At 40.2% G+C, this 22,055-nt stretch overlaps 1 protein-coding gene across 1 annotated transcript in view; it reads left to right on the top strand.

Annotated features, from left to right (window-relative positions):
- Nucleotides 1–12,721, top strand: part of tnnc1a (troponin C type 1a (slow)) — a 31,106-nt gene extending 18,385 nt beyond the window's left edge. The window contains exons 3-6 of the mRNA XM_082146060.1: nucleotides 6,223–6,369; nucleotides 11,590–11,704; nucleotides 11,788–11,924; nucleotides 12,079–12,721. Coding sequence (XP_082002186.1) covers nucleotides 6,223–6,369; nucleotides 11,590–11,704; nucleotides 11,788–11,924; nucleotides 12,079–12,110 — 431 coding nt within the window. The 3' untranslated portion in view covers nucleotides 12,111–12,721. The remainder of the gene's footprint in view (nucleotides 1–6,222; nucleotides 6,370–11,589; nucleotides 11,705–11,787; nucleotides 11,925–12,078) is intronic.
- Nucleotides 12,722–22,055: the final 9,334 nt, after the last annotated feature.

Genomic DNA, 22,055 nt, shown 5'->3' with positions numbered 1-22,055 from the left:
GGTGTCCTCAAGCACTCTTTGGTATCTACATTATTTTTAACATGAGAACGGCCATTTGTAACTTGAATGTGCGAGGCTTCCGGTGTTTTCCTCTTTCACTTATTTTACCTGTACACAAACACTCTGTTATGCTGCATGATATTGCAAACTCATAATTGTTATCAAATTGTTTTAATTATAATTTTTTATAAAAAGGTGGTGGTGATTCAAAGTTGGTATGAGGTTCTTGAAATGCATGTCACCAGATTAAAATGGTCTGATCGAAGACATTTTCAGGCATTGCATGAAGTATGGCAAAGTGACGCAACCGGGTTACATACGTAACCTCAGACATTCCCTTTCAAATGGAACTCAACCCTGCATCACGATGTTGATGCTATGGGAACGTTAATACCCACGTCGCCATACTGAAGGCATGCCTGACCAATCAGGTTGTGAAGTATGCAAAAGCACAAACCCTATGGCCCAAGAATGATTACCCAAAAAAGACGAACCTGGGGAAAACCAACTCCATAATAAATATAAGTGAACGTGTATGGAAAGGGCTAGCCTGCCACAGCACAAACATATAAAAGTATAATATTTCTCCAAGAAGGTAGAAGTGAAGCATACTGTGTGCCTCAAAGGAATGAGAACTGATACAGAAGAATTAACCCAAAAGGACATGAGTTCCTGGGGTTGAATCCATATTCAGACTGTAAAACCTTATAAACGTGTGCAGAGAGAACCAGCTGCCACAGCACACTTTAGCTAGTGCCTTAGAAGTATTGACACTCTTAGTAGAGTGAGCCCTGATACCTCAAATCAGCTGGACCGCCTGGGGGTGGAGTCTCCACTCTCCCGGGAGTGTGAGCTGTCGTGAGAGCGTTAGCTGCACGATTGAGATTGCCCGGAATATGAATGGCACGAAGCAACTGGAGTCATTTCTGACTCCAGAAGGGGAGATGGCGGGCATGTTGCGACATGCATCGGGAACGTAGACCACCTTGGCAGTTGATGTACGCAACAGTCGATGTGTTGTCGGTCCGGACCGGTATATGCTTGTCACACAGCAATGGCAGAAACTGAACCGCAACTGCATGCTTCACCTGAGAGATGTCCACGTACCCTTGGGCCGCCCTGCCATCGAGGGTAGTGAGAGTGGAGAAGGCTCCAGAGTGGCTTTGGGCAGAAAAAAGTGCCTTCCACGACTTCGTTACCTTCTCGTGCACTTCTGGGAAGAAGGGCACCAGAGCGGGGCGCTGTTGCTCAGTGGACCCCACCCCTGGGTACCAATCATCCAGCCTTGAGGGTGGAGCAGCAAAGTTTGCAGCAGCAAAGTTTCTCAGGAAGATGATCACTGCTGACGCACCGTCACACCAACACAGGAACACTTCCGGGTTCAATGACAATAAAGTGAAACTGAACTGAACTGAACTGAACTGAAGTCCACACGTGTTAGATGAAAGCAGAGCTGAATCAACGTAGAAACGCTCGGCTCCGAAGCAAAAACTTGCTGAATGTGTCTCTGATCATTTCCTATACCCGCAGCACAAGGGCGTGGTTCGCGATGCAAATCTCACTTGCTAATGTACATTGGCTTGTTCTGTTAACACTCGAAGATGATAAGGCTCTCAGGCGCGATCCCAATTTGGCAGTCACTGACGTAACTCGTAGTGACTGACTGAATAGGAACATCTGCCAAAGCCTCCAAAGCAGACCCACAACTGATCAGATTTACCTTACAAGGCTGAACGGTCGACTTAAATCCTCAGTGCCCTGACTGGACACAAAATATTACGCTTTTCTTGCTCCTCTGATTCAAACGGCGGGGGAGAAAAAGCTAGAAAGGATGACCGAAAACAGTAAAAAACTTCACCTTATTAATGTAATCCGGCCTCAGGTGCAATATGACCTTAACCAGTTCAGAGGCGAAGTGTAGGCAGGATGGGGCAACTGATAAGGCTTGCAAATCTCTTACCCTTTTTAGCAAAATTAATGCTAATAACAGAGCCACCTTGAGAGTAAGAAACCTCTCTGATGCTGACTCCAAAGGCTCGAATGGAGGCTCTGATAATCTTTCCAAGACTATGCTAAGATCCCAGGAAGGAACTCATGGTCTGCAGGTAGGCTTCAGCCGTCTGGCACCATGAAGAAAGCAAGATATCAAGGAATGCCTCCCCACAGTTACTCCATCTATGTGGTTGTGGCAAGCAGATATAGCGGCCACGTATTCTTTAAGTGTAGCAGTATGGAAGTAAAATAATGTCAAATGTTTTTGAAACAAAAAAGCCTGTTGAATTGCACTACTTTTTTCACTTCCAAAATAGTCAAACTGTTTAAAAAAACAACCTACAATATTCAACAGGCAATTTTTTGGTCCATTTTATTTCGCTTAAAGCCCATAAAAATGCAAGCCATAAAAATACAATGCATTAAAATGCAAGCATGGTTAATGCAATGCCTTTTTTTTTTTTTTTTTAAGTAGTGCAATTCAACAGGCTTTTTTTGTTTCAAAAACATTTGGCATTATTTTACTTCCATATAGCAGGGGATAAATCTGAAAAGCCATCCGAAACGCGCTCCTGTAAAAGCTCCAGAACTGAACCAACCAGGCAATGTACTGGCTATGTTTGGTGCCTTGTGTACCAAGACTCAAAGAGACACCACTTCATGGTATAAAGTTTTCAAGTGGACGGAGCTCTAGCATTCATTCTAGCATCCCTGTATGGGGGTCGAATCCCATACCAACCCCAAAAAGGTTGTCCTCTGACTAGGAAAAAGGACGCTTTTCTTTATGTTCAACCTCAACTCTATGCCGAATCCAGGTCCTTTGACTTGGTAAGTATGAGCCAATCGTCAATATAACTGAGAACATGGTTGCTGAGGAGCCAGAGCTGCATCCGTGCACTTTGTGAATGTGCGAGGTGATAAAGCTAGGATGATACTGGTACACATTAGGGATGTAATGATTCACTCAACTCAAACGATTCACAATAGTGGTTTTGCAAATTTTTACAAATTAAGATTTAAGACAAAAAGTGTCCTTTTATTTCTCAGACAAAATGCTGCACATTTCTTTATCAAATTGTAATATATTTTATGTAAATTGACATTTTAAAACAATTCCCAAAAAAGTCAGAGGAATAAAATTTAAGTACAACAGGGGTTTCACATTGTTATAAAGGCAAGATTTGAATATTATTTTATTAATTATTTTAATTTGCATCATTACACTTGCAAGAGTTAGAAAAAAAGAACACATTTAGAAAAATATGCCATAATAATCAACCAATTATTGAAAAAAATCCATGCAGACATTTAGAGAAAGAGATAAATACAACACCTGGTTCTGCAACAGCACAGCTTTCCCTGTGGAATACATCCTCGTGCTGGTCTTTCTCTTGGTGAGCACTGGAGCTTCTCAGTCTCACTGTGGTGATTATTAGTCTTCAGAATGTCAAAATGCTGCCACATCTCCGTTTTGAATGAGTCAATGTAAACATCTACGCGCTTACCTTCACCATGTTTGCTTCTGTTTGAAGGTGTGTGCACACTGGCGCAGAGCAGAGAGAGCATTTCAATTCATTCCTATGGAAGTTGAGCTTCCAGCCCAGCGCCCGCTCACAAACTCAACTTCCCTAGGAATGAACTGAAAACACTTGCTGCTATCGTTCCTGTAAAGCAAGTATACAGTAAAATGTAAAACTCTGCTGTTTAAAATGTGTATCGTGATTAGTTTATCATCTCAACTGACTTGAATCGTCACATATTTTTATCGATTTTCAACCGCCTCGGAGTGAATCGTTACATCCCTAGTACACTTCGCCCCCGAAAGTGAACCTGAGATACCAGTCTGAACACCGCTGATTGCTTTTAGGCCACCTGGAACCTGTCGACAACAGCAATAGCCGCATTTCCACTGTCGGGCCAGGGCCGGGCCGTGCTAGTGCGTGCCAGGGCCAGTCGCGTTTCCACTGTCACTTCCGGGGCTTGATCGGGGCTTACTCTGGGCCAGCGGCCAGGATTTCTGGCCCGTCGAATACCTTGGGCCTGAGTGGGCCAGCTCGGGCTAGAGGAGTGGTTACGAACAGAGGCGGAGTTCACCTGAGTCGGGAGACGGCAGCGCCGGATGATTCTGTCAGCTTTAAAGACTTTTAAAATAATTTAACTCGCGTTCATGTTTGAATGCCTTTTGTTTGTGATGCAAAAGACTATGCGCGCTAACCATTACCATAGTAAACGCTTGAAGATACGCATAGTAAAAAAACATAGTGAACGCTTGAAGAAATCAGACCAATCATAAAGGCTATCACTGTCAGTAGCCCACGTCTCGTCTCATTATACCGGACTATCATAAAATAAAGCAACTTTTTTTTCGGGAGCTTCCTCTGTTTCTCTGACTGAAAATATCTGTATGGGAGTCGAGAGAGTGCTAAAGCTCCTTAGGTCGTATTTTTGGTGGCATATATTTGTAGAAATTATCATTCTTTCTAAATGTGATGTAAATATGTCCTGTAACTACCAGATAAACAGTAACAGACGCGACTGAAGAAGTAAGTGTGTCCTCTTTCTTTTGTGAAATAGACCTAACGGTAATTTATTTTCTGAGTGACTAATGTGCAATTTTTACATAAATTAATTCATTATGATCAATGTATCACTTTTTATTGTAAACCTGTGGTAAAACATCGATGCTTGGGTTTTAAATATTCAAGTAAACAACAAAAATGCTAGCAAACGGCTACTTTTATCATGTTTGTTTTCAACGCTGTTTCCAGTGATTTCTGATTAGTTTTCTGATAAAACTTCCATTTGTTGGTGAATGGGTTAGTGTGACATTGTTCCAGAGAGGCGTGTTACGGGCATGTTTTAGTGAAGCGCTGTGGAGCTTCTGGCCCGACAGTGGAAACGCAGGCCCGGTACTATTAGCCCGAGGCTATCAGCCCGGCACGGCCCGTTTAAAGCCCTGGCCCTGGCCCGACAGTGGAAACGCGGCTATTGACTGCGTCACTGAACAGGCCTGATAACGAAACCGTTTTACGCTGATGCTAAACAGGTGCTGCTACGTCGCAACCATAGCAGCCACTGCACAGTCAATAGAGCAACCGTCTGCTTAGGGGGACGGAGGACATGGTCTGTGGCCTGGCGGTGTTCCCTGATTGACTTAAAGTCAATAGCCTCACCGGAGTCCAGGTCGTTGTCACGCTTTAGGCTGCGTGAGGCATGTCGAGGCAGACTCAGAAGACAGGATGAAGTGACAACAGGAATTTAATATAAACAGAAACGTACCAAAACTACAACACAGTGTTGACGAGAACCAACAGAGAACAATGAGGAACTTAAATACACAGATGAAAATGGGAAGACAAGGTGACAACAGCTGAACATGGTGAGTAATGATGATGATCGCTGGCATGTGTGGGTAATGGTAAAGTGAGTGCAGGTGTGAGCCGGAGAGGATGATGGGACATGTAGTGAAGATGGGACATGTAGTGCACCAGCCTGACCCTCTTTACCCACAAGGCTGGATGTAATTCTGCAAGGGCTCATGTAATTCTGCAAGGTCTCGTGGGTAGTGTGGGTTTCTTTAGGGTTGAGGCCAAGACAGTAGACAAACTTCTTTTTGTTTCTTTTTTTGAACTCCTAACACAGAGAACAAGACTTCTCACACACATGCAAACAGTGGCTTGCTGAAGACAAAGAAGCTGGTGACGTGCATTTCAGGCATCTATTTATGGTCTCAGCTGATGATACATCACCTGATCATGCTTTTGACCAATCAAGATCGGTGTTTCCCACCGAAAACAAAAACTGGCTGAATTTTTTATTAACTATATTTTATTTTTTATCTGAATTTAACACCCGTGCACAACTAATAAAAATTAACAGCATTATTTATAACCTCCCTGCTAAAAAAAAATTCAGCAATGCTGGTCACCAGCATAAGTTATGTTTTGCATGCTGGGACCAGCATGGGATGCTGGTTTGCTGGTCCCCATGGGAAGCAGGAGAGCTACACCAGCTAGAGCAGCACTATTCCAGGTCTAGCCAGAATAAACCAGCCTGGACCAACATGGAATTAATGCTGGTTTATGCTAGGTTTTTCAGCAGGGCTATAGGCAATAAAGATTTACTAAACTGACATTAATTAACAATATCATTAAGTTCTTCATGACAGAGACACTATAATGTACACAAAACCTTAACTGACTGCTTAAGTTCTGTGCTTGTGTTTTGTAGAGTTCCGCGCAGCATTTGATATTTTCATTCAGGATGCTGAAGATGGCTGTATTAGCACTAAGGAGCTCGGAAAGGTAATGAGGATGCTGGGCCAGAACCCCACGCCGGAAGAACTCCAGGAGATGATTGACGAGGTGGATGAGGATGGTAAAGTCTAGAACAATCCAGAATAAGTAACATTCCAGAACCCTAACCTGTAATGTCAACAAGTGTTTTAGTCAAGTCCACCTAGACCGAGACCAAGTTAAGACCAAGACCAGTGTGTGTTGTGACCAAGAAAAGACCAAGACATTGTGGGGTTGAGACCAAGGCAGGGCAAGACAGAGTCAAGACTAAGACCAGACCAGGTCTCCTCAAATTCCTCTAAAAAAATTCCCATTTACTGCTTGAGAAATGTCTTAATCAATAAATACAATTAGAAAAATAAGACAATCTATAGAGCTGTTACCAATCAAATGAAATCACTAACAAAATTCATCTTTGTACTGCAGAGATGGCACAGACGCTACAATTACAACTATGATAAATAATGTTGAGATTAATAAAATTTTGTTTATTGAACATTTGTATAAAATCAATATCAGGTTTACAATTGCCTTTTTTGTGAAAACAGTTCTCTTGCTCATGTGATATATCATGTTATAATATAAAAAAACAAGTCATACAAGTCATTTTTTCAATCATATCTTGAATTTGACTTAATATGATATGGTCACAGTTATATCACCCTGTACCCCAAGACTGGTTGCCCACTGAAGCTAAGCAGGGTTGAGTCTGGTCAGTATCTGGATGGGAATCTCCTGGGAAAAATAGGTTGCTGCTGGAAGAGGGGTTATTGAGGTCAGCTGGGGGTGATGCTCGCCCCTGTGGTTTGTGTAGATCCTAATGCCCCAGTAAAGTGACAGGGACGCTATACTGTAACAAGCACCGTCCTTCAGATGAGATGTTAAACCGAGGTCCTGACTCTCTGTGGTCATTAAAAATCCCATGGCACTTCTCGTAAAGAGTAGTGTGTCCTGACCAAATTCCTTCCATTGCCCTTATCAATCATGGCCTCCTAATAATACCCATCCACTGAACTCTCTCTCCTCTCCACCTATAGCTGGTGTGTGGTGAGCGTACTGGTGCCGTTGCTCTGTGGCTGTTGTTGCATTATCCAAGTGGATGCTGGTTGAGGAGAGACCTCCTGATATGATTGTATAGTTATTTGGGTGTACAGTAGTGCATAAGAAAAGCACTATACCTTTATTCATTCAATTAATTGATTAGGTGACATTTTTGACAATCCCTTGTAGGGCTGTGTAATATATCGTCTGCGATATCGTGATTGTTATTTTAACGATGTGCGATCTGACATTATCAAGTATGTCCTTCACTTTACAAAAACACACCCACCTAGTCTAGTGCGCTTGCGCTAGTGAACGTTTTCACTGCATGATTTAGTTAATTAAATTGCTTTTAAAATGGCCACAATATTTAAGAGGATGGGAAAAAATACCTCTGCATGTGTCACGTACTGATCCAAATGCAGTATTTATTTTGAAAGGGTAATCCAAAGACGTAATCCAAATCCAGGCAAGGGTCATACACAAACAAGCAATCCAAACAATAACAGAAAAGGGCTGAGGCAAGGAGAGAAATCCGAGGGAACAGGCAGAGAATCAAGGTGACCAGGACACAGGAGAAATAGGATACAAACACGCTCAGAATTGCAGTACAAACAAGACTTCGCAGGGAATGAATGTGAAAACCAGGCTTATATGGGATGAGCTAAACAAGGTAATGACATACTGGTGAATGTGATCATGGCTGATTAGTCTGGGCAAAGGATTATGGGAAATGTAGTTTGTGGATGTGTGGTGATTGTCCAGGTTGGAGTGCCCTCAGATGGTTATCCCGGGCACTCTCACTGGTGATCGTTACAAACCCCACCCTCATTTGCCCGCAAAAATTTTGGATGGAGGGCCAGGTTCGTGGAGCGGAAGAGGACCTGGAGAGTGAGGTGGAGCAGGCGGCCGGGGCGGAGCAGGCCTCCGGGGCGGAGCAGGCCGGGCAGGCGGCCGGGGCAGAGCAGGCGTCCAGGGCGGATGCGACGCTTCAGGGGACCAGGGAGGCGCCGGTTGCCCAGGCGTAGAGGTGGCCATCTTGTCCGAAGACAAAGGCGTAGCTGCTTCCATCTTTTCCCGAAGACACAGGCGTAGAAGCTGTCATCTTGTCTGAAGACACAGGCCTAGAAGCGGCTATCTTGTCCGAAGACACCGGCGTAGAGTCGGCCATCTTGTCCAAAGACAAAGGCGTAGTTGCTTCCATCTTGTCCGAAGACACAGGCGTAGAAGCTGCCATCTTGTCCAAAGACAAAGGCGTAGTTGCTTCCATCTTGTCCAAAGACAAAGGCGTAGTTGCTTCCATCTTGTCCAAAGACACAGGAGTGGAGGTGGCCATCTTGTCTGAAGACACAGGCGTGGAGGCGGCCATCTTGTCCGAAGACACAGGCGTGGAGGTGGCCATCTTGTCCAAGGACTCCATCTTGGCCGAGGGGTCACGGGATGGAGTTGATGTGTGTGCTGCCCACATTCACAAAATAGCCATGGCCATGATGATCAGCGCTGTATCATCTGGAGCTGACTCAGGCACAGCGGCCATCTTGTTCGAGGACTCTGGAAGGGCGGCCATGACAGGCCGAGGCTCTGGAAGGGCGACCTTGACGTGAAGAAGCTCAGGCCAAGCTCCGTGGCCACTGGATCTTGGAGTGTGATGCCCCTCCCCAAAAAACGTTTAGGGGACATGTCCTCCTCAACTTCCCCAACAGTGAAGGAGGAACCACTGAACAGCAAAGCATAATGTATTGTTCTAGAATAAGTTTGTTCTGTCCTCTAGGCATAAGCGATCTTATAGGCTCAGCTAAGCCATGACAATACAAGTCCTTAAAAACAGGATATTTCCAGTTTAACCGGTTGGCGAGAGCACAGAACTGTTCAGTGTAGACCTCTATAGTACAGGTACCTTGATGTAGAAAAAATAATTCCTCTGCTGGATCCGTGTAAGGCGAAGTCTTCAGTCACGCACTGCTCCGAGAGAAGAAGGTTGAGGATCCAAATGCAGTTTTTATTTTGAAAGGGTAATCCAGAGACGTAATCCAAATCCAGGCAAGGGTCATACACAAACAAGCAATCCAAACAATAACAGAAAAGGGCTGAGGCAAGGAGAGAAATCCGAGGGAACAGGCAGAGAATCAAGGTGACCAGGACACAGGAGAAACAGGATACAAACACACTCAGAATTGCAGTACAAACCCTAAACAAGAATTTGCAGGGAATGAATGTGAAAACCAGGCTTATATGGGGTGAGCTAAACAAGGTAATGACATACAGGTGAATATGATCATGGCTGATTAGTCTGGGCAAAGGATTATGGGAAATGTAGTTTGTGGATGTGTGGTAATAGGCCGGGTTGGAGTGCCCTCTGATGGTTATCCTGAATGAATCAGCAGTTTGAATGAATCGGTTGAAACTCAATGACTCACTCATTAACAGTGACTTTCTGCCACCTATTGGCGGTTTTAATTGAACAATTAAAGCATCTCTTCATTTTTTAGTCCTAATTTGTAAGTCGCTTTGGACAAAAGCGTCAGCTAAATGACTAAATGTAAATGTAAATCATTTTTAATCTCAATATTCAACGTTTTATGTTTAAAACTTTAAAACCTGCGTTTGTAACTGCAGGTTAAATGCATTCATGTCCCTCTGATCTGCATTAAACAAAACAAAAATTGTTGATACTGATTTAATTTGATTGTTAACAGCCCTATTGTGTCTTATTATTCTAAAAGAATTTGATTTAATGTAAGAATTTGACAAAACAAAATGATGCATGCATTTAATTAGGTAAAAATGGCTTTATAAAGGGGACAAAATGCCCATAAAAGGTAAAAGTCATTTTAATCTTTATTGGAAAAGTTGATTTCTGTCACTGTTGCAAATTGACCACCATATAGAATATGAAGAATATCAAAAAGGTTAGCAGTCAGCTGTCCACGGCAGTCCTAAACCTGCAAAGGTACCAGCACAATAAAATCACTCAGCAAAACATTGTCTAATTGTCGTTATCGATAAAATCCCAGAAAATATCGAGATACTGTATAATTTTTTGTCAATATCGCACACCCCTAATCCCTCGTTGATTTCTGACCTGGCACAACATCTGTTTCTGACCTGCCGTCATAATCAGTAACATTTCTAATTTGATTTCTTTTCTTACTGTTTTTGCCAGGTCAGAAATAAAAATATAAAATATTGCATTTGTTGCAGGAAGGTTACATCCAATCACAGTAAAGATGTTAACAAATAAATCAGACAATACACTAGAAATTTAGTGATATCCCCACTTGTGGTCTTGATCTGTCTTGAAATAAAATCCTGAGTCCTCTTAGTCTGAGACAGAGACAAGAGCAAGTGCAAATGCAGTCGAGAACAAGACAAGACCAAGACCTTCAAGAAATGCTCTCTACAACCAAACAATACAACACAAATGAGGTACTGCAACACTAATCTCAACTAAAATACACTCAGTTGTTGCAATCTCCTATATCTTACAGGAAATAGCAAGGCAACTCTGACTTTTAACAACGTTACAATGATAAATCTTCATAAAAGCCTACAATCTGTTTGGAGTCTCAGAGGTTTTGATATTATAGTCCAACTTTCTCCATTCAAGGAATAGGTCCCCAAACATGAAGATTCTGTCTTCATTTACTCAGGACATAAGTGTAAAAGTAATCTGTACAACTACCAAGTAGGGATGGGCACATCGATACTGCAGTATCGATATAGATACCTTTAAAATATATATATCAATATTAGAATGATATTAATACAAAATGTGTGTTTTGGCATCTCTTTCAAATGTTTAAAGTACTTTTTTAAATATTTGTGCCAAAACCCAGACATTTTTAGCTGGCCTGTGACACATGACTGTGAGAAGCGAGTGTAGAGCCAATGCAGGATGGCAGAAAGTATGGTGTGGTGCTAAATGTACAGCAAGATGCAATGATATACAGTATGATACATGGTATTTTATTTTATTCATATTTATGTTATAATAAATTACTTTATTATTAATCACAATTTGTATATAAAATACAAGATAATTTTTACACCTATTGGTTCACATTTTTATTTAATTGTTCTCATATTTGCTTTTGTGATAAATTTGTTATTAATGGCATGTCATGTAGTAGTGATTTGAAAAATGTGAAAAAACATTGAAATGCAGCATAAAGTGTATAAAAAATAAAATGTCAGTGCATGTACTGTCATTGCAGTTCTGAAATGAGCATTTGCTAAAACGATTGTTTGTGCATGAGTGCAGGCAGTGGTACGGTGGATTTTGAAGAGTTTTTGGTCATGATGGTGAGATGCATGAAAGATGACAGCAAAGGAAAGTCAGAAGAAGAACTGGCAGAACTCTTCCGTATGTTTGATAAGTATGTGTGTCCTTAATCTAAAGTAAGATAACTAACCTGTGGTAGGTTTAGTGGTTTCTAATGGTTTGATTGGTTCTGGACAGGAATACAGATGGGTATATTGATCTTGATGAACTGAAGCTGATGCTGGAAGGTACAGGTGAAACCATCACTGAAGATGACATTGAGGAACTGATGAGGGACGGAGACAAAAACAATGATGGAAAAATCGATTATGATGGTAAGCATGTGTTATTGCTTGCTTCCCCCTGGGAATGATGGGAGATTGCTTTAAACATTTTGCAATGTTGCTACAGAGACAGTATTTGTGTCACATGTGATGCGAATCTATCCTCGTCTCTGTCCCATGCATCTCCACTATCCTTCTATTGCAGAGTTCCTGGAGTTCATGAAAGGGGTGGAATAAATGATGAAGGAATGTCTTCCTGGTCTTTCTCCCTGGATTGTCAAACAAAAGGATAGTAAATATTCAAGCTTGATGAGAGACAATATAGACTGACAGATCCTCTATTGTTCTATCTTATTAATATGTGTATAATTTTCAGGACAATATTTTCAGAAGATTCAATTATTGTAAACACCTGTAAACATATTTTGAGGTCAGGGCCAAGTTGTGTAGATTTAAGACTTTATTTTAATTGGTCTAATAATTTATTCATTTACTGAAAACATTTTACCTTCAAATTAATTGAGTAAATCAGTTATGATTGGTTACACACTGACCAGACTTGGAGGCTACTTTCAAATAATAAAAAGGTACCAAAAATCTAATGTTCTGCTCTATTCCTCAAATTATTTCTCAAATTTAATTACATTCTACTGCAGTTTGTTTTACACTTGGAAAGAAATAACTCTCCTAAAGGGATTCCCATAATCCACATCTTTCAATCTTTTTTTTTTTTTTTAGTAAAGACTGAGTTTACATATGAGAGTGTATTGTTTTCCAGCCTATGTCAAATTAACAAAATGCTACTTGTCTGCTTGTTCATGAAGACAGAATAAAGCTTTTGAATATTTTGGCCTGTTTTTTCCTTGAGTCATGCATTAAAACATCTTGCCCTCCTTCACAGACAAGGCTTAAGCCTAGTCCCAGGAGTTTGCATGTTTGAGCTGTTTTAACTGAAAGCAACTTGCATTGAAATATCTTGCAATATGTCAGTGCCATTGTTTTGTCTCAAGATGCACAATAGTCATTTATCTTTTTCCTATGGCACATTTTAAAAAGCTACTTAAATGAGCGTATTAGAGAGTTATACTAGCATCACTAGTATTTATGGGATGGTAAAGTCAAGTCACTTTCATTTATATAGCGCTTTTAACAATATAGATTGTTTCAAATCAGCTTTACAGTGATAATAGGAAATTAAAGTAACAGAGATTGTCTTGGCTTGACAGTAGCTCTAGAATAAAGTTATTGTCCAGCTAACCCTTATGAACAAGTATACTTCAAGTTCATTTTATTAAGTATACTTAACCTCCTGAGACCCTGCGACCTCATATGAGGACATTACATTTTTGCCTCTTGACACAATGATAGTCAAATTTGTAAATCTTAGACATGTTGGCCACATTTAGGGACACTGCCCACACCATCTTGTGGTGATATCACAACATTACACCAATGTCAGTGAGAAGAAAATGGCTGGAATATCAGCAAAACACTTCTACACCAGTTCCCGAAAGAAAAATGACCCAGGTAAAAAATCTATTCAAATTATAGGAATGAAACAAATGTACAATACTGTCTCTATCATCATACGGGATTAAAATTTGACATATTTTAGTAATAGTAGCACTCTAGGACATCAGTAAATGTGAAGTACTCGTTTGAGGACATTGGGACTATATTACGTTATTTATTCTAACATATGGTTAGCTGGTGGGACGTTTGCCCATATATATTTAGAACAATAATACCTTAGTAAAAACCTAAAGTAATATTGACAAACTATATATCATTTGAAAGCTTACAATCTCTAGTTTTCATATTTGGTGGCTGTTTTTTTAAATAAAATCAATTTGCAACAAGAATATTTCATATTCATTAGGCGTGTTTAGGCCTTTATTTTGAAATAGAAATAAACATGAAAAATCATGAAAGATTGGTAGAAACCTCAGTTTGTTTTCATGCCAAGAGTTCAAAAGATAACACTAATTAAATGTTATGAGAAAAAAAGGTCTGAAAATGTTTAGAATATAAAGAAAAATATTATGGATTCTCGATTTGTGATGCAGCAGTGAGCTATAACGCACATATGTGCTCTTTTTATGTTTATTAGAGGTTGAAATCAAATCAAATACTGCCAAAACACCCATACTATTTCTGAATAGGATGTATACTTCATAAATTGTATGAAATTATGGAAAGACATGGTTCAGATCACTCAAAACATATGAAAATGGAGACGCCCTTATATGGTCAGTAAGGAAGCTGGCTGTCCATCTAGTGAAAAAGTTTGGTACTACGCCCAAATAAAATCTTACTGAAAGCTCATTTTTTGAGATATCAACTTAAAATTTGGAACACAACTTTTTTAGATTTTTGGCTTTAATTTTCTAGCAGTTTTAGAGTAAAATATTTTTTATAATATATATATTTTATATAAAATATAAATAATTATATTTTTACATTCTATATTTTCATAAACTCAAACTTATATAACTTTTTTTCTGTTTCACTTTCATAATTTATTTCACTTCTACAATAATCTGGCAAATGTCTTCTTAAAAACAATACCAACCATATGTCTATATTCCAAAGCATTCTTGAATTACAACCATTTAAGTTTGTTTTTTGATTGCAGTACTATGTCCTCACATGAGGACATCATATGGTAAATCATAGACCCACTGTCCTCACATGAGGACATCATTTTCTGCAAAAACTACTTCCTGTACAAAAACTAATTTTAGTTATTATACTTATTAGGTCCTACTTATCCCAAATAGCAAGAACAATTATAAAATGCACACCAAGCAAACTCTCGGGTCTCAGGAGGGTATGTAATGTTCAAGTATATTTTTAAGTATACTTTATGTAGTACGTATACTAATATCAATGTGTACTTGTAAACTTGTAAGTGTATTATTTCAATACTGCTTGGGACTAAATTGGCCCACTTTTAGTATATAAAAGTATACGTTTAAGTGTACTACAGTATAAGTGTAACAGTAGTAGACTTTAAGTACACAACTAGGTTTCTCATTTGTAATGCATCTGTACTACAAGTGAACTTATAAGTATACTAGTAGTTTACTATTTTAATACAAGTAGTAAATGTTTTAGTTTATGAAAGTACACACTGAAGTGTACTCAGTAAACTACTAGTTTAGTAGTTTATACTGCAAGTATACTTGTAAGTTTTCTTTAAGTGAACATAACATTATACTTATAGTTGACTATTTATATATTATTTTTGCACATCATTATTCCTTAGGAACTCCTCAAACTCCCTGGAGGTGAATGGTGGGCCATTGTCCGATACCAGCTCTTTTGGGAATCCATAGGCAGCCCAGAGATGACGCAAAAGGTTTATAGTCTTCTCTGCATTGGTCAGCTGAGTAGGAAAGATTTCCACCCATTTTGAATGAACATCCACAATCACTAAGAAGTGTTGCTTGTCTATTTCTGCATAGTGTGAATGCGCTCCCAGGGTGTTGTCGTCCAGCACCCTGGGTAAAGAGGAGCACAGGGTGGTTGGTTTTGTCCCAACATGGAGCGCACTTACTTACAAAGTTCTGAATGTCTTGGTTGAGACCCGGCCACCAGAGGTATCCTTCTGCCAATGTTTTCATTCTTATTATGCCTGGGTGACCCTCATGTTTATGATCAGTTAGCATATGGAACTTGAGTCCTCGATGCAAATGCAATGGGGTATTCTTCCCCTAAAGGTAGCACATGTGAGATAACTGCGCCAACGCCATAGGGAGAGACGTCACAGGTGAGTCTTAGTGGCTTTTTGGGATCATAGTGAGCTAACCACTTACTTGACAACAGGTGCTGTTTACAGGCGTTGAAAGCTTGAGCACACTGCAAAGACCATTGCCAATTTACATTGGTCTGCAACAGTCGGTCGAGTGGGTGCAACAGTGTGGAAAGATTTGCTACAAACTTCCCATAGTAGTTCAGAAGTCCCAGAAAGGGACGTAATTCTGAGACATTTGATGGAGCAGGAGCCTTCATGATCGCTTCCACCTTGCTCTCCGTTGGATGCACTCCTTTTTCATCAATCTTGAATCCCAAGTATTCCACAGACTTACAGAGGAATTCACATTTTTATTTCTTCACTCTTATTCCATGTTGTTGTAGTCGTGACAGCACTTTGTCCAGTACTTCCAGATGTTCCTCGGGAGATGGCGCAGAGACCAGAATATCATCCATAAAACACACTACATTTTGAAGTCCCTGTAGGATTTGACCATTGTGTGTTAGAAAATTGCAGCTGCTGTGGAAATTCAATAGGCCAGACTATTGTACTTAAACAGGCCTTTGTGCGCGTTTATGGTAAGGTACTGCTCGTGTGGCAACCCGGAGGTAGATTTGAAGGATAATTAGCCAACTACGCCACTCAGGGAGTTACACCCAGAGAATTTAGTGTCTCTAAAAGGACACGCAAGTTCGTTCAACAATAATCGCTCAGAGACATGGGTAACAATACAAAACGGTTGACTTTATTAAGTTACACAATCACTTTAAAACAATCATTAAAATATATCAGGCCTCAGCCAAGCACAGCTCATCATAAGGGTTTGGCTCTAAGAAGGTCACAGGAACACCAGCTAACTGGGGCTTACCAGCAGGGTCAGGCTATCAGAGATTAGGCTGCCTATAGCAGAAAAATCATTCCTTTCACCAGTGCACGCAAACACACGCACTCACACCATACTCCACGGATGGACACGGCACACTGTGAACAACACACCACCACCACGTAGAAGGGAATAGAGCCGGCCTCCCTTCCTTTGGCACCCAGATCCTGCGACACAAGAACAGAGCAATCTTAATAAGAGTCACTAAAAATGCACACAGAATAATTAAAGCACTGAATTGCCCTATGTCGATTTGAATTAACAACAAAACCCAAAATAAGAATTAACAAAGCTGGAAAAGAAATGTACAAGGCCTATTTGCCCTCAAATTACAAATCATAAATTAAACAAATAAATTAAACAAAAAGAGTTAAAGAAATTCAAAAGCAAGACAATGGATTTTAATTTACAGAAAAATAAACCAAACTGATCTCAACAGTTTGCAGGAAAATACACTAAACTGGTTTTAACAGTTTACAGAAAAATAAACCAAACCGATCTCAATCAGTTTACAATAATTAAGCAGCAAAACAAAATACAAACTAGAAAAATCTAAAGAAAAATAATAAAGTTGCATTTAATAGGATAAACCAAATAAGCCACATAAAATAAATGCACTGCAAAACAAACCCCAAAAAAGATAAAGCTCTTTGCAAAATAGAAAAACAAATTATAAAAAAACAAACTATATTAGAATATGCAAAGGCAAAGAGCAGAGAGTATCACTGCTATTCAAATATAAATAAAGACGACTTAAACAAAACAAAAGAAAATAGAAAATGTAAAGCAAAATCAACACAAAACAAAACAGCAATGTTATCCGTGGGCAGGACGTGAAACGCGCCCAACTAGCAGTCGCACCAGCAGTGCGAGATCTGCATGAGAAACAAATCCGTTGATTTGAACCATACGAGAGGGAATGGCGATCAAGCAATCAGCTTACGCTCTCCAACGTTTTAGGGAGAGCACCAATGACGAATATGATGCGTGCATACTCAGGAGCGCACACACCCAACAACGGCCGTCACAGCAATAGTGCGAGACCCGCACGAGGAAACGGAACAGCTGACTCGCACTTTACGAGAGGAAATGGCAATCAAGCAATCAAGAGCTTACTCTCTAATGTCCACACCTGATGCCGGAAGCAGCAACTGTTTGCGGCGCGTCAGTGACGTCGACAAATGACGTTGACCTCAAGCACAGGTCTATCGCACTTTATATCCCCATGGTGACAGCCAATTGGCTTATGATCCACATATAATTATAAGGGAAGGTAAAGGGCTTTCCTACCACACTCGGATTCAGCATCCAACTCCAGCTGCTGATATGCAAAAGACAGATCAATCTTACTGAAAACTTTTCCCCCAGCCAATGTGGCAAAAAGATCCTCCACGTTAGGTAGCAGATATTCCTCTGCAAGAATACATTTGTTCACTGTGACTTTATAATCGCCACACAACCTAACTGTCTTGTCTTTCTTTGGCACAACCACAATGGAAGTTCCTTTTCTACTGCTTCTGTAAGAGCATACGGAACAGGCCTTGGTTTGTGAAAGATAGGTTGAGATCCTTCTTGCACTCTCACCTTTGCTTTAAAGTCACTAATTTTGCCGTACCCATCTTGAAAAAGCTGTTTGTGTTTTTCATGTACATCAGAGAAGGAAGGAACACTCACCGGTGTCACATGTCTCAAGCTGAAGATCTCCTTCCAGTTTAAGGATATTTTCTGGAGCCAGTTACGTCCCAGCAATGGTGGTTTGTCTCCTTTGACCACAATCAATGAAAGTGAACACTGTTGTCCCTCATATGTGACTGGAACCTTGATCTCACCCAATACAGGGATTTTGTCTCCATTGTACGAGGCAAGATGAATGGAGGTTGGGCTCAATAAACAATCCTTACATTTTTCAGTATAGATATGTTCTGGAATCAAAGACAAAAAGGCTCCTGTGTCTGTTATGCCATTAAGCTGAAGATCAATATAAATGCCATCCGCCTTGTCTTGTGCAGAGTAGGCAGTCGCTTAAACATGTCATCATCCACTGCACACTGATTGTCGGAAATGTCCGCTGACACATATTGAGCTTCGTCTAGCCACTGTGTTTTGTGATTCTTACATAAGAAAAGTGCATATGTAAGTGTCTGACTTTTCCACAGTTGTGGCATTTCTCATTACGATAACGATATTCTGTTGGACGGTGGTTGCCTCCCCCACAGTGGTAAAGTTGATTCTATGCTTGGGAAAAGGTTGCTGCTGGGCCCCTTTTTTAGAACTGTACTGAGAATTTCCCCATCCTCTGTATTTCTCTCTGCCCCCATCGACATTTTGCACCTTATGCACACTTGAGTCCTTTATGGTTGCATGGGCACTCAGCTGTTTGGTGTCCTTTTGCTCTAGTTCTAATGCACAGCAACATCGTTTTCTTGAAAGTAGGGTCCTTCTCTGACAGTAACCTTCTGTGATAAACTTCTCCAGCAAGTCTACAGACAAATTTTTCTCTGAGAGCATCATCCAGAAATGTTCCAAACTCACATGAACGTGCCAGACGTTTTAATGCCAGAATGTAATCAGATATTTTTTCCCCAGGACTTTGCACGTTGGTAAAATCTGACACGTTTTGCAATCAGAATTGGCCTGGGGCTTGAAGTGATCAGAAAGGGTCAGAGAAATGTCCTGGTATGATAAATCAATCACTTTTTCTTGCTCAACTAAACTTTTCAAAAGGCCATATTCGACTGGTCCCAAAACACTCAGGAAAACATTTGCTTTTTTTTTCACTTTCAATTTCATTTGCTGCCAGCCAACGCTCAAATCTCTCCAAATAGGTATCAAAATCTTTTTTGGTACAGTCAAACTCAGGCACTCGTCCTATTGTGGCCATTTTCCTTGGTTTATTATTATGATGTTCCTTTTCCTTTTATTTATTAATTTATTTTTCAAATATGTCATTAATTACGAGCAGTGGCTGTTACCTTCGTGGCTGTTGTAATCATTTCGTCCTCTAGATGCCGCCCTACTCCCACGAGCTCAGCATGTGACTGTGCTTTCCATGCACTTTTGCTTGACTCACAACAGTTCAGTTTCCTCTTCTATACTGTTTTTTCTTCTGAGTCCTTCTTGCTCATTCTATGCACTGAGGCTTCCGAAACCACCTTGTCGCCACTGTTATGTTTTACTATTCAGAGGAACGACACGGACAACCATTTCATTGCAGAGTCTTTACTGCTGAGTGCTTCAGCTTCCGCTCTCTCATTACACACACAGCTGCTCCAACCAGTTCTCTCCACACACACAGAGAAACTACCATAATGCATGGTTTAGATTCATATGAACAATACATTAAATATCATTAACAATAAGTGCTTTTGAAGTAAGGGATTGAATATCCAGCAACCCAAGCTTTATCATTTGTTCATTTGTATTATATCAGTTTTTTATTTGTTGAACATCAATTTTTACCCTTAAATGGGTTTGGGAGTTTTGGGGAACAGACACAGTCTCTATATGATGATATCTAGGTGAAAGAGTCTCTATGTGATGGGATTTATCTGACCTTGGTGACGTGAGACAGCTAGCAGACGGTCGGTTTAGCCAGTCTGTCTGCTTCCTGACCTGAGCCCCAGATTGTCATGTTTGAGAATAGAATAGAATAGAATAGAATAGAATAGAATAGAATAGAATAGAATAGAATAGAATAGAATAGAATAGAATGAGGCATTTATATAGCGCTTTCATATGTACTACTGTACACCCAAAGTGCTTTACAATCATATCAGGGGATCTCTCCTCAACCACCACCAGTGTGTAGCATCCACTTGGATGATGCGACGGCAGCCACAGTACAACGGCGCCAGTGCGCTCACCACACACTAGTGGTGGTAATTTTGATTCTTTCCAGAGACTCGTTCATTTTTAGTTCGTTCACCAAAATGATTCGTTCAGATTCGTTCACTGATTCGTTCAGTGACCATTTTTCCATAATTACACAAATACGTCAGCAGGTGCGGCAAAATGTGTTGTTCAACTAACGTATTTACTTGTTACGAAATAAAAACTGATTTGACTTTATTAAAAAATGGTGTCCTACTCATTAAATGAATAAAATAAGTCTAAATAAGTGATCAAAGTCATTACACTCTTTTTATCTTTTAAATTACACTCTTTTCGGATGACCAAAGCACAAGAGTTTTTTAATTTGTTTGCATACTAGGTTAGTTAACATTTTAATTGTTTGGTCAGAGATTTACACGTTCAAATCGGAGATTATGTTAAACAAGGAGTTATGTTCTGTATGTAAAATATGAACAAGCGTGCACAGTACGGATACCTGCGCTTTGCATCCGCTCTCTGTGCTGATGAACTTAGATTGACAGAATGGCCGACGTACCCGTTACACAAACTGAGTATAGCTACTGTACCAGTTCGTTCAATTCGTTCACGAACGGGAGATCTCTCTCTCGTTCAGACTCAAAACAGAGAGCGATCTCGGTCAATGATGATATGATATTCGTTCAGTAGAGTAGATCCAACCAGAGCCATAGAGAGAGAGAGTTGCGACACTCCCATAGACCTCCGTTGTAAATAATGGCGGCGCTTTTAACCGCCTACTTCCGGGATATGAAGATCGGAATAGTTCCAAACACTGTCATGTGGGCGTTGGACACCATTCACTTACATTGCTGCGCGTCGAGTTGTTCCAGAGTTAAGTTGCCGAAATATCGACCTCTTTTGAATTGTCAACTGTCTATATTGTATCAGAGGCCCTTTGCGATGCTTATACTGGTCTTCATTTGTACATGCACAGCGTAATTATTTATATTTTATGTTGGTTGTTTCAACCAATTTTCAAGCACTGGCTGCTAGCTAACGTTAGTTAGCTAGCGCGACTTCGTCAGCTAAGAGTTCGGTAATGAATCGCTACCACCTTTATAGCAACTTTTATTTAATTACATTTTTTGGGATATACTAACTTTTCATTATGTTATTATTGTCTTGAGTGAAGCGGCTTGTGAGAACAATGCTGGACCTTTAGGATTGTTATGGCCATCACCAGTCCTGTCTGTTTCATGGATCACCTGTTTGTTTTTCTTGTTCACACACACAAGCACACATTTTTGTTGTCTGTCATTGTTTAATAAAAAATATTTTATTTGAAAACCTTCATTTGTATCAGCCATGCTTAAATTCGTTTTTAATCTGTTATAGTTTTGATAATGTGTATGGCCTTAATCTTAAAATAATATTCTTAGTCTTAACATGATCATGTTTCACGTTGTGGTCCTGGGGGTGGCCACTTTCATCAGAAGAAGTGAGCTAGCTTCTAAGCGAATTCTGAACGGACCGCCACGGCAGACCTCTTGCGTGATCATGAAGGTAGGCTAATGGCTGAATCAAAATTTATAAGCAAAATCACGGGAATCAATAGCCTAATACAGCCCAGTTGTGCTAAAATAAATATCATGAGACGTCCATCATCAGATGAATGATATGGAAAAGTTAAGTTAGAGCCGCTAAAGCCAGTGCTACTACCCATGCGAACATG

Source organism: Leuciscus leuciscus (genome assembly GCF_965113295.1).
Source record: "Leuciscus leuciscus genome assembly, chromosome: 18".
NCBI classification, from domain to species: domain Eukaryota; kingdom Metazoa; phylum Chordata; class Actinopteri; order Cypriniformes; family Leuciscidae; genus Leuciscus; species Leuciscus leuciscus.
This window is presented reverse-complemented; position numbering and strand designations above follow the sequence as displayed.